The sequence below is a fragment of the Sinocyclocheilus grahami genome, unplaced genomic scaffold (assembly GCF_001515645.1).
Source record: "Sinocyclocheilus grahami isolate Dianchi unplaced genomic scaffold, SAMN03320097.WGS_v1.1 scaffold2057.1, whole genome shotgun sequence".
NCBI classification, from domain to species: Eukaryota; Metazoa; Chordata; class Actinopteri; order Cypriniformes; family Cyprinidae; genus Sinocyclocheilus; species Sinocyclocheilus grahami.
In genome coordinates this window covers 33,102-45,853 of record NW_015507236.1, presented here as the reverse complement: position 1 = coordinate 45,853, position 12,752 = coordinate 33,102, and the positions used below count along the sequence as shown (strand labels likewise).

General features: G+C 45.2%; 1 protein-coding gene across 1 annotated transcript in view; it reads right to left on the bottom strand.

Annotated features, from left to right (window-relative positions):
* Positions 1-11,452, bottom strand: part of ears2 (glutamyl-tRNA synthetase 2, mitochondrial) — a 21,681-nt gene extending 10,229 nt beyond the window's left edge. Inside the window, exons 1-3 of the mRNA XM_016260335.1 lie at positions 11,294-11,452; positions 4,554-4,709; positions 967-1,156 (exon numbers count right to left, since the gene is read on the bottom strand). Of these exons, the coding sequence (XP_016115821.1) occupies positions 967-1,156; positions 4,554-4,709; positions 11,294-11,387 (440 nt within the window). The 5' untranslated portion in view covers positions 11,388-11,452. The remainder of the gene's footprint in view (positions 1-966; positions 1,157-4,553; positions 4,710-11,293) is intronic.
* Positions 11,453-12,752: the final 1,300 nt, after the last annotated feature.

Here is a 12,752-nt window from a genome sequence, read left to right as displayed (position 1 = left end):
AGGGTGTGTGACAGAGAGAGGTGTGTGACAGAGAGAGGTGTGTGACGGAGGAGAGATGGAGGAGACAGGTGTGTGACGGAGGAGAGATGGAGAAGACGGGTGTGACGGAGGAGAGATGGAGAAGATGGGTGTGATGGAGGAGAGACGGAGGAGACGGGTGTGACGGAGGAGAGACAGAGAAGACAGAGGTGTGACAGAGGAGAGAGGTGTGTGACAGAGGAGAGAGGTGTGTGATTGAGGAGAGATGGAGGAGACAGAGGTGTGACAGAGGAGAGATGGAGGAGAGGCGGAGGAGACAGGTGTGTGACAGAGGAGAGACAGAGGAGAGAGGTGTGTGATGGAGGAAAGACGGAGGAGACAGGTGTGTGACGGAGGAAAGATGGAGGAGACAGGTGTGTGACAGGAGAGACGGAGGAGAGAGGTGTGGGACGGAGGAGACAGGTGTGTGACGGAGGAGACCGGTGTGTGACAGAGGAGAGACGGAGGAGAGAGGTGTGTGACGGAGGAGAGAGGGAGGAGACAGGTGTATGACAGGAGAGACGGAGGAGAGAGGTGTGGGACGGAGGAGACAGGTGTGTGACGGAGGAGACCGGTGTGTGACAGAGGAGAGACGGAGGAGAGAGGTGTGTGACGGAGGAGAGAGGGAGGAGACAGGTGTATGACAGGAGAGACGGAGGAGAGAGGTGTGGGACGGAGGAGACAGGTGTGTGACGGAGGAGACCGGTGTGTGACAGAGGAGAGACGGAGGAGAGAGGTGTGTGACGGAGGAGACAGGTGTGTGACAGAGAGAGGTGTGTGACGGAGGAGAGATGGAGGAGACAGGTGTATGACAGGAGAGACGGAGGAGAGAGGTGTGTGACGGAGGAGAGATGGAGGAGACAGGTGTGTGACGGAGGAGACCGGTGTGTGACAGAGGAGAGACGGAGGAGACAGGTGTGTGCCTCTCCCCGGCGGCGGTGTGTTTACCGCGGCACCTGTCCACTGCGCTGGGCCTCCCTCTTCAGCAGATCCAGCCTCTGATTAGAGCAGAAGCAGTAATAGGCGTGTCCCGTCTGCAGCAGAACAGACGCCGCCTGCGAGTAGAGCTGCAGTCGCTCGGACTGAACATACGGCCCATAACCCCCTCCTCTACGGCGGCTCTCGTCCGGCGGGATGCCTGCAACATAGACAGAATTCAGAAAGAACTTTATTTCCAAGTATGTTTGCACATACAAGGAATTTGTTTTAGTGTCACAAGCTTCCAGTACACAGAGACAACAACAACACACAGATAAAAAATAAGATGTGAACAAAATACACATGCATAAATATAAATGAACCACAAAAAAAATTGTATGTACAGGTGTGCTATAGATAAAATAAAATAAAAAACTAAGTTGTAGGGATGTACTAGGATTTAGGGTGATAAATAAGTATAGGGTTATTGCACATACTTTTATTGCACAATGGAAGAGCATTAACTGTTCATGAGGTAGATTGCCTGGGGAAAGAAACTGTTCTTGTGCCTGGCTGTCCTGGTGTTTGGTGCTCTGTAACGCCGACCATATGGCAAAAGTTCAAAATGGAGATGGCTTGGATCTGAGGGATCCAGAGTGATTTTCTGAGCCTTTTTCCTCACTCTGGATGTATACAGTTCTTGAAGGGTGGGCAGGGGAGCACTCCACTGTTTTGAGGGTGTTCAGCTCCAAGTTGTTAAGACTGCACCAGACAGCCAGCTCTTTAACCTCCTGTCTGTAAGCAGACTTCTCTCCGTCCTTGATGAGGCTGATGAGTGTGGTGTCGTCCGCAAACTTCAAGAGCTTGACAGAAGGGTCTTTAGATGTGCAGTGAGGAGAGAACAGAACCCTGAGGGTCACATAGTCCTGGATGTGAGTTTTCCCAGCCTCACTAGCTGCTGCCTGTCTGTGAGAAAGCTGGTGATCCACTGACAGATAGAGCTAGGAACAGAGAGTTGGGTTAGTTTGGTCTAGAGGAGTGTTGGGATGATGGTGTTGAAAATCCTCACATAAGTCCCTGGTTTGTCCAGATGTTGCAGGATGAAGTGCAGTCCCATATTGACTGCATCATCCACGGACCTGTTTGAAAGGTAAGCAAACTGCAGGGGGTTAAGTAAGGGTCCAGTAATGTCCTTCAGATAAGCCAACACCAGCCTCTCAAATATCTTCATGACTACAGATGTTAGAGCCACAGGTCTGTAGTCATTAAGTTCTGTTATCTTGGGTTTCTTTGGGATGGGGATGATGGTGGAGCGTTTGAAGCAGGCAGGGACTTTGCACAGCTCCAGTGATCTGTTGAAGATCTGTGAGAAGATGGGGGCCAGCTGGTCAGCACAGGTTTTCAGACAGGCTGGTGTCACACCGTCTGGGCCTGGTGCTTTTCTTCTCTTGTTCTTTCTGAAGACCTGGCGCACATCATCCTCACTGATCTGAAACGTAGGAGTGGGGGAGAGGGGGGTTGCAGGAGGTGTTGATGGTTGTGTGGAGAGATGTTCAGAGCGGCTGTAGGGTGTTAGACTGGGAGTTTCAAATCTACAGTAAAACTCATTCTGGTCTTCAGCAAGTTGTTGATTCGCCTCAGTGCTGGGGGATGGTGTCTTGTAGTTGGTGAGGTCTTTCAGGCCTTCCCACACTGATGCAGGGTCGTTGGCGGAAAACTGGTGTTCTAGCTTTTTAACGTAGTTCCTCTTGGCCACTCTAATCTCCTTATTCAGTTTGTTTCTGGCCTGATTGTAAAAGACTCTGTCCCCCCTTCTGTAGGCATCCTCTTTGGCCTGATGAAGATGCCTGAGTTTTGCTGTAAACCATGGCTTATCATTGTTGAATGTTAAATGAGTCCTGGTAGGGATGCACATATCTTCACAGAAACTGATATATGATGTTACAGATTCCGTGAGCTCGTCCAGATTGTTGGTGGCAGCTTCAAAAACACTCCAATCAGTGCAGTCGAAACAGGCTTGTAATGCACGCTCTTGTTTTGTTGGTTCATCTCTTTACACACTTTACTACAGGTTTAGCAGATTTAAGTTTATGCCTGTAAGTCGGTATAAGATGAACCAGGCAGTGGTCAGACTTACAGTCCTATAGCTGCTCTGGGGACGGAGCGATATGCATCCTTTATTGTGGAGTAACAATGGTCCAGTATATTTCTGTCTCTGGTGGGACATGTAACATGCTGCCTGTATTTTGGCAGTTCACGGGAGAGATTTGCTTTATTAAAGTCTCCGAGAATGATTAAAACAGAGTCCGGGTGTTATTGCTCTGTCTCTGTGATCAGATCAGCGAGTTTCTGTAAAGCTGAGCTCACGAGCGCTTGTGGAGGAATGTAAACACTCATGAGAATGAATAAATTGAACTCCCGCGGCGAATAGAATGGCTTACAGTTAATGAAGAGCACTTCTACATCGAAACAGCACATCTTCTTTAACACACTTACATCTGTACACCACCTTTCATTGATGTGATGAATGTCCTGCCGCCACACAATTTCCCCGTTGATTCTGCGTCTCGGTCCGCTCTGAACAGCTGAAAGTTCGGCAGATGTAGCACGCTGTCCAGAATAGCGTCATTCAGCCAGGTTTCTGTGAAACACTGAGCAGCAGAGTGTGAAAAATCCTTATTTGTCCGGGAGAGCAGAAGAAGTTCATCCGTTTTTTTGGGTAGAGTGTGGAGATTTGCCAGGTCAATGCTAGGCAGCACTGTTCGAAAACCGCGCTGTCTGAGCTTCACGACCGCGCCGGCTCGCTTCCCCCGTCTGCTCGTCCCCTACAGAAGAGCTCTTGTGCTCTGCTGCAGCATTGTTTCCACCAAAGGATAATGAATTGAAATGAAGTTCCAAACACAGGTTGGGAGGAGCCTAATCATTCAGGCCTGTCAATGATCATTACGAACCTATATAAGCAGTACTCACTGGACCGCCCCAGCGTCAATTCTTCCGGCATCCCTCCACCTCCCCTTCTCCTCCTCTGTTTCTATTATTCTCCCTCTAGGTAGTGCCCCAATGGGGCGGATTGAACTCGGAGCTCAAGCTGAGCCTCAGGTTCGAGCCTCCATTGGGACAGCAAGCCAAGTTTATTTACCATCAGGACTGGATGGACAGACAAACGTGTGAATAAATATTCAATGTATGAACACTGTGACACTAAATATAAATTATATTTTCACACAGCTGTTTATATCAAGTAGTATATTTAACTATCCACATACACAAATGTGAATTATCCAACTCTCTCATGAAATGAAATGCAGCAAATCTCAACGGATTGATTGTTTTATCATATAACATGAACTATATTATCATCCACCTCTAATCTGATAAATGCAACCGTAAGGCATGAAGATATTAAGATATTATAAACATTAACATCATGATTTTCTGTGAAGTTGCTTTGAAGCATTAATGTGTAAGCGTTACAAATAAACAATACAAATAAGAAGTGTATACAAATAAGAAAGAACTGTGCATTTAACAATGCAACAAATAACAAGGATACAAATCAACAGTCTCCATCAAAGACAGACTGGAGCTTCACTACATCAGTGAGGACACACACACACCTGCCCACTCCAGCATGTCCTCTATATCGTCTGCGGCTCCAGGTATCAGGCGGCTCTGGTCAGTGTCCTCCAGCCGCAGGATGAAGGTGCCGCCGCGCTGCTTGGCGAACAGATAGTTATAGAGTGCTGTGCGGAGACCCCCGAGATGCAGAAACCCTGAGCAGCAGACACACAATGGATAAGCAGGTTAAAATGCAGAAACCCCGAGCAGCAGAAACACAACCGATAACCAGGTTAAAACGTTTCATAAAACTAGTTTATTTCAGTTAGTTTAGTTTCATAAAGCAAGTTTACCATAGCTCAAGCTCAGTCAGTGTGGTATGCTGGGGAACTAGCCTGGTCAGGAGCAGGCTAAGCGGAGCTCCTCTAACTCTGACCAACAGGAACGCATTGATAATCACCACTGACTCTCTCACATACAGTTAGTTTACTTTATCTGTCCAAAAATAACCCTAACCCTAATCACATAAATAAAAATATAGGCTACAACCGACTGTATTTAATGCATTGTGCCCAAGATTTAATGACATTTTCTAAGATATATGAAAACATTTTATCAAGTGCATTCAGCTGATCAGCAGTTTCTAGCCATGGTTATTAGTAGAACATTAAAACATTACAATATTAAATTGCTCTTTAAAGCATTAAAATCCTAATTCAAAATGAAAATAAATAATAGAAAACAGACTACATTAAACTGATAAAAGGAATACACATTAAATCATTTGCGCTACATGTGTCACATTTAATGTCCAACAACAAATATTTTAGCAGAATGCTTATTTTATTCAGAATTATTGCGCTGTTGTTCTATTGCGTTCCATCTGTGTAGCATGCAGCAGCGCTCGTTCTCTCACGTAAGCCTCACTCCTGACAGCAAAACGGATATATCTGCATGACTTTGACATTTACAGATGAAGAATATACCTGTGATGTGTCAGTTATGCACTGAAGAAAACACATGCATTAAACCGCACAGATATTCACCGTTTGCCATGGTGGAGCGATTTGATCCATGATCGACTTTAAGAGCTGGTTAAGAATAAGCTGCACATCAAATGATCCTGACTCACTGAACCTGGATCGAATTAGTGAGATTGCCTGAACTTAAATCGTCGTTTATGAAAACGCTTTAGTCCCGATTGATTTGTTAGGTTATTTCAGGTCAGGTTTTAGATTTAATCCCCGCTTTTCTTAGCGTCTTTTATGAAACGGCCCCCAGGTGTGTTTGATTAGTGTGGGAGCTAAACTGTGCAGAGCTGTGGCCCTCCAGGAACTGAGTCTGAGGACAATGGTCTGAATAAAAGGCAAGTAGCAGGACTGTAAAATGAATAGATCATTTGATCAAACGAAGAGATCTCGCCGTAGTTACTTTTGGGATCATTTTACTCTGTTGGCTGTTTCATATCCCGTCACGGATGGTGCTCGTGGTTAGTCATTTTGCAGACGCTTTTATCCAAAGCAACTTACAATTGGAGAATACATAAAGCGATTCTTCTTAAAGAGGCAAACAGACACAGGAAGTGCTTGTAATACCAAGTTTCTAGATATTGTTCAAATAAGTACAAGCTAGAAAGAGAAGGAATAAATAAATAAATCATAATTTTTTTTTATGATGATGATGAAGTCAAGTAGCTTCGAAAGAGATGAGTTTTCAGATGTCTCTTTAAAATTGTCAGGGATTCAGCATTCCGGATAATATAATAATAAGGTGAAACCTATGAAAATGGTTTAAGAAAGCACATGGTGATGGTGGATAACAGCGGCACATACTATCTGTGTTCTGATTGGTCAGATCGCCTGTCAATCAAGCTCCCTGCGAACGGTCAATTAATGAAACATGGACAGTGGCCACAAGTCACTATATATCTGTCCTGCTCGTGTCCGCAGCCCTGTCAAAGCGCAGAGCCCGATATCAAACAGTTATCTGGGGAACGTATAATTAAACATCACTTGTTTATTACATTTCAATACAAAATAACTTTGTATTGTTTCTGTTTTAATGTACTTTTAAAGTTTGGACCACATTGGAAGCGTAATTTGTACGTTAGTGAATTATTTTCGCCAGAGATCCAGCCCCGTCACGGTTTAATCGACCATCCATAGCTTTAATCGACTGCATCTCTTATCGACAACTAATCGATCCTCGATTAATCGCTGACATCCCTATTGTGCATCTTTCAGCACAATGTTTGTCTTTCTGTCTGTATGCTTAATATAAAGAGCTAATAATAGCCACAGACCGTGCTCTCTTTTCTGCACTTCAAGCTTGTTGATTCCTGAAGTGAAGGGCTCTCAGAACGGTTCTGGACTGCTGTGAGCTCCGCCCATCATGTATTACACATGCCCAGTTTTCTAGCGGACTTACTCTAACTTCTTAAGTACTATCAGTGCAGGCATGGGCCGGCATGAGATTTTAACGGTATGATAACCTTAAGCAAAAATATCACGGTATTGTCGTTACAGCTCTAAAATGTGCTATTTTTAAATGACTGGGTAAAAAAAAAAAAAGTTTTTCCGCTCAACACAATATATTTTGTTTTTGAGCAACATACAGAATATTAGGAACAGTAGAATTTGTTTATTTTTTCTTTGATTTGTTTCCTGAAAAGAAGAAAAATATAGACTAACATCTTTATTTAACCTAAATCTGTAATTACAGTTATTTAATTTTAGTTATATAATTCACATACATATCATTTATATAATTTAGTTATATAATTTCATAATTTGATTTAATAATAACCCAATTTGAAACAAAAACAGAATGTTCTGACTAGCTTTGTGAAATTATACTACATGCCTGAACGAAGCAAGCAGCAGAAGCTCTGAATGAGACGCAGTTTCACTCTCTGACAGCAGGAGGCGCTCACGCAGCAGCAGATACAGCATTCCCTTGGTTACCGCTGATGCAGCGTTCCCTTGGTTACCGCTGATGCAGCGTTCCCTTGGTTACCGCTGTAAACATAGCAGCACTGCCTGAAACACTGCTTTAATATGAACTATACAGACACCAGATTGAAAGAAAATACCACGTAAACGTTTCTGAAGACAGTCAGCTCCCCTCAGAAACACATTCATATAAACCCCCAAGTCAATATTGAGGATTTTCTTCCAGTAATTCGTGCATCATGAACAGTGAGTGATCTGCCTGCTGCAGTATTTTTCTCTGTGCATCCGTCTTCAGCGTCTCTGGCCTGTGCTAACAGGCGTTTACAGACTTCATATTTACACACAAATTAAATTTTGGAAAACGATTGCATTGCAACGCAGTTTGTGCAAGTCCAGAACAGAGACGAGCTGCTTGCAATAAGACAAAAAGCGTCTGGTTGCCGATCGCGTAAGTTCCAGAGGAAGCCATCCTACACTCACGGGACTGACCGCTCGCTCGCACCAACAGCAGGAGACATGTTACTCTCTCTACACTCACTCAACCCGAGGGATCCCTACAGTCTCAGTCTCTGAAGAGACATTACTCTCTACACTCGCTCAACCCGAGGGATCCCTACAGTCTCAGTCTCTGAAGAGACATTACTCTCTACACTCGCTCAACCCGAGGGATCCCTACAGTCTCAGTCTCTGAAGAGACATTACTCTCTACACTCGCTCAACCCGAGGGATCCCTACAGTCTCAGTCTCTGAAGAGACATTACTCTCTACACTCGCTCAACCCGAGGGATCCCTACAGTCTCAGTCTCTGAAGAGACATTACTCTCTACACTCGCTCAACCCGAGGGATCCCTACAGTCTCAGTCTCTGAAGAGACATTACTCTCTACACTCGCTCAACCCGAGGGATCCCTACAGTCTCAGTCTCTGAAGAGACATTACTCTCTACACTCGCTCAACCCGAGGGATCCCTACAGTCTCAGTCTCTGAAGAGACATTACTCTCTACACTCGCTCAACCCGAGGGATCCCTACAGTCTCAGTCTCTGAAGAGACATTACTCTCTACACTCGCTCAACCCGAGGGATCCCTACAGTCTCAGTCTCTGAAGAGACATTACTCTCTACACTCGCTCAACCCGAGGGATCCCTACAGTCTCAGTCTCTGAAGAGACATTACTCTCTACACTCGCTCAACCCGAGGGATCCCTACAGTCTCAGTCTCTGAAGAGACATTACTCTCTACACTCGCTCAACCCGAGGGATCCCTACAGTCTCAGTCTCTGAAGAGACATTACTCTCTACACTCGCTCAACCCGAGGGATCCCTACAGTCTCAGTCTCTGAAGAGACATTACTCTCTACACTCGCTCAACCCGAGGGATCCCTACAGTCTCAGTCTCTGAAGAGACATTACTCTCTACACTCGCTCAACCCGAGGGATCCCTACAGTCTCAGTCTCTGAAGAGACATTACTCTCTACACTCGCTCAACCCGAGGGATCCCTACAGTCTCAGTCTCTGAAGAGACATTACTCTCTACACTCGCTCAACCCGAGGGATCCCTACAGTCTCAGTCTCTGAAGAGACATTACTCTCTACACTCGCTCAACCCGAGGGATCCCTACAGTCTCAGTCTCTGAAGAGACATTACTCTCTACACTCGCTCAACCCGAGGGATCCCTACAGTCTCAGTCTCTGAAGAGACATTACTCTCTACACTCGCTCAACCCGAGGGATCCCTACAGTCTCAGTCTCTGAAGAGACATTACTCTCTACACTCGCTCAACCCGAGGGATCCCTACAGTCTCAGTCTCTGAAGAGACATTACTCTCTACACTCGCTCAACCCGAGGGATCCCTACAGTCTCAGTCTCTGAAGAGACATTACTCTCTACACTCGCTCAACCCGAGGGATCCCTACAGTCTCAGTCTCTGAAGAGACATTACTCTCTACACTCGCTCAACCCGAGGGATCCCTACAGTCTCAGTCTCTGAAGAGACATTACTCTCTACACTCGCTCAACCCGAGGGATCCCTACAGTCTCAGTCTCTGAAGAGACATTACTCTCTACACTCGCTCAACCCGAGGGATCCCTACAGTCTCAGTCTCTGAAGAGACATTACTCTCTACACTCGCTCAACCCGAGGGATCCCTACAGTCTCAGTCTCTGAAGAGACATTACTCTCTACACTCGCTCAACCCGAGGGATCCCTACAGTCTCAGTCTCTGAAGAGACATTACTCTCTACACTCGCTCAACCCGAGGGATCCCTACAGTCTCAGTCTCTGAAGAGACATTACTCTCTACACTCGCTCAACCCGAGGGATCCCTACAGTCTCAGTCTCTGAAGAGACATTACTCTCTACACTCGCTCAACCCGAGGGATCCCTACAGTCTCAGTCTCTGAAGAGACATTACTCTCTACACTCGCTCAACCCGAGGGATCCCTACAGTCTCAGTCTCTGAAGAGACATTACTCTCTACACTCGCTCAACCCGAGGGATCCCTACAGTCTCAGTCTCTGAAGAGACATTACTCTCTACACTCGCTCAACCCGAGGGATCCCTACAGTCTCAGTCTCTGAAGAGACATTACTCTCTACACTCGCTCAACCCGAGGGATCCCTACAGTCTCAGTCTCTGAAGAGACATTACTCTCTACACTCGCTCAACCCGAGGGATCCCTACAGTCTCAGTCTCTGAAGAGACATTACTCTCTACACTCGCTCAACCCGAGGGATCCCTACAGTCTCAGTCTCTGAAGAGACATTACTCTCTACACTCGCTCAACCCGAGGGATCCCTACAGTCTCAGTCTCTGAAGAGACATTACTCTCTACACTCGCTCAACCCGAGGGATCCCTACAGTCTCAGTCTCTGAAGAGACATTACTCTCTACACTCGCTCAACCCGAGGGATCCCTACAGTCTCAGTCTCTGAAGAGACATTACTCTCTACACTCGCTCAACCCGAGGGATCCCTACAGTCTCAGTCTCTGAAGAGACATTACTCTCTACACTCACTCAACCTGAGGGATTCCTACAGTCTCAGTCTCTGAGGAGACATGATAAACGGCGCATACCGCGGGAACGGTATAACGGGAAATAGTAGCGGTTTTGAAACCGTGACATTTTTAATCGAAATACTTTTAAACCGGTAATCGGCGCATGCCCATATCAATGGTATGACATATTTCAGATGTGAAAACATATATTTAATTATTTGATCAAAATTATTACCAGGGACTATTTGTTAGTCGCTGGATATCGGTGTGGACGTGTCCCTAGCGTCCCCGATTCTACGCCTCTGGCTAACACACACGACAGAGCAGCGTGGTCCCTACACAGGGATTGTGTATGTTTAGGGCTCACTGGTTCTGCTCGTAGATATTAAGACACGTGTCCACCAATATTTCTATGGAAGCATATAGGTAATTATGTTATAGATACAATTATAGGTGAATTATAGGTAAATTCAATTTAAAATGCAATATGCAAAATGGCAATGCGATATTATGGTTGAGTATTATTTTAGGTATAAAATATCATTATTGTAATGCTTGTAATGTCCATTTATAGTCTTTACACAGCAGCTTGGCTCCTTAAATGTTTAAAAAACAGCTAATTTCAAGACGCTGACGTCACGTGAGTCACCCGCAGAGTAAGACGCTCAAGACGTTCGGTCGACGGTTAGACGTTCGGTTTGTCGGTCGTTCGAACGTTTGATTTCAGCAAGGACGCGGCGCCTGAAGCCGCGGAGCAGCGAAGCAGTGTGGGCTAAAAGCCTCGCTGCTTCAGCACAGCTGCTGTAGAGAGATGAGAGAGAGATAGAGAGATAGAGAGATAGAGGTGTTACCTGTGGGACTCGGAGCGAAGCGGACGCGCGGCGCGGGCGCGGGCTGTCTCGTGCACACGCCTCTCCAGCACGCTTTCCTCAAAACACTGAACATCTCCACGCGCCCATATCTGAGCTCGCCACTTCCGGAGCCGCCGCGCCACTTCCTGCTGCACAAGGCAAAACAAAAGTCTCCTCTTCTTCTTCTTCTTCTAATGTTTGTTGGCGGTTGGCAGACTAGTTTATTAGTGCATTACCGCCACCATCTGAACTGGAGTGTGGAGCATCGAGGCATGTATATGTATGTATATCATACTAAATAATAATAATAGTCATAAATAAATAAACATCATTATATTCTTATATAATTTCCTGTATCTTCAAGATATTTTAACAAAGTTAAACATATTAGTTTTTAGCTGATTTAATATGTCTTCTAGCTCACGCTTCCTCCAGCACGTTAGCTTCTAGCGCTTGTCGTTGGCTGCTATGTGCTCCACAGGGCAACAGTCCCACAATGCATGCACGATCCACTCGGATGTGTCTTGATTCTGTTTAGATCTCCACTCAATGCAGTATGTGCTGTTTTAACTCTTCTCTGAGTTCTACCTCGATGTCGTCCAGTCTTCTCTTTCTCCCAAAGGTCCTGCCGTGTATTTATAACAGCTTTCCTAATTATTATCGTTGCTTCTGCCGTGCTCATTTTTATGTCAATTCCAGTTCCAAGAGTTCTTAGCACGCTTATCTGCATTTTCTCATTTCCTTCGACTCCAGCATGTGCTGGAACCCAAATAAATGAAACACAAATGCTGCTTTGTCATATTCTATATACAGTATACACACTGCAGTATATACACACATCTCGTCTGCAGCCAGGCCTGATTGGATGCTCTTCAGCGCACCCAAAGAATCTGAACATATCACTGCTTTTGTAATTATATCCACTGGAGAGCCATAACAATATCTGCTGTAAACACAGATAAAACATCAGCTAGGGGTTCTTTTCTGAATAACTATTTCATATTGTGGAATAACTACTGCTATTCCTGTTTTCAGAGTTTCTGCATCTTTTGAACCATCTGTAAATATCTGTATCATATCATAACACTTCTGATCCATATGTTTATTAACTCTTATTTGTATTGGGTCACACTCCTGTTTCTTCACGTCATCTGTTAAATACAGATCAAACATCCACGATGCCTCCATTGCCTGTCCAATATTCTTAATATTACTTTTTCCATATTCCCAACTTTTTACAAATATTGCTTTAGTAGGGTGTTCGTTGTTGTGCCCCATCAGAGATGCCCAATATACCACTTTCAGTTGTTTACGTCTTATTTCCAATGCATTTCTCCCATTTCAGCTTGCGTGGAAGCTCTAGGGGAAGTTTTAAATGCCCCACAACATATTCTCAAAGCCTGCGTCTGTACTGCATCTGCTTTTGTTAGCAGAGACTTACTCGCTGACCCATAAATCA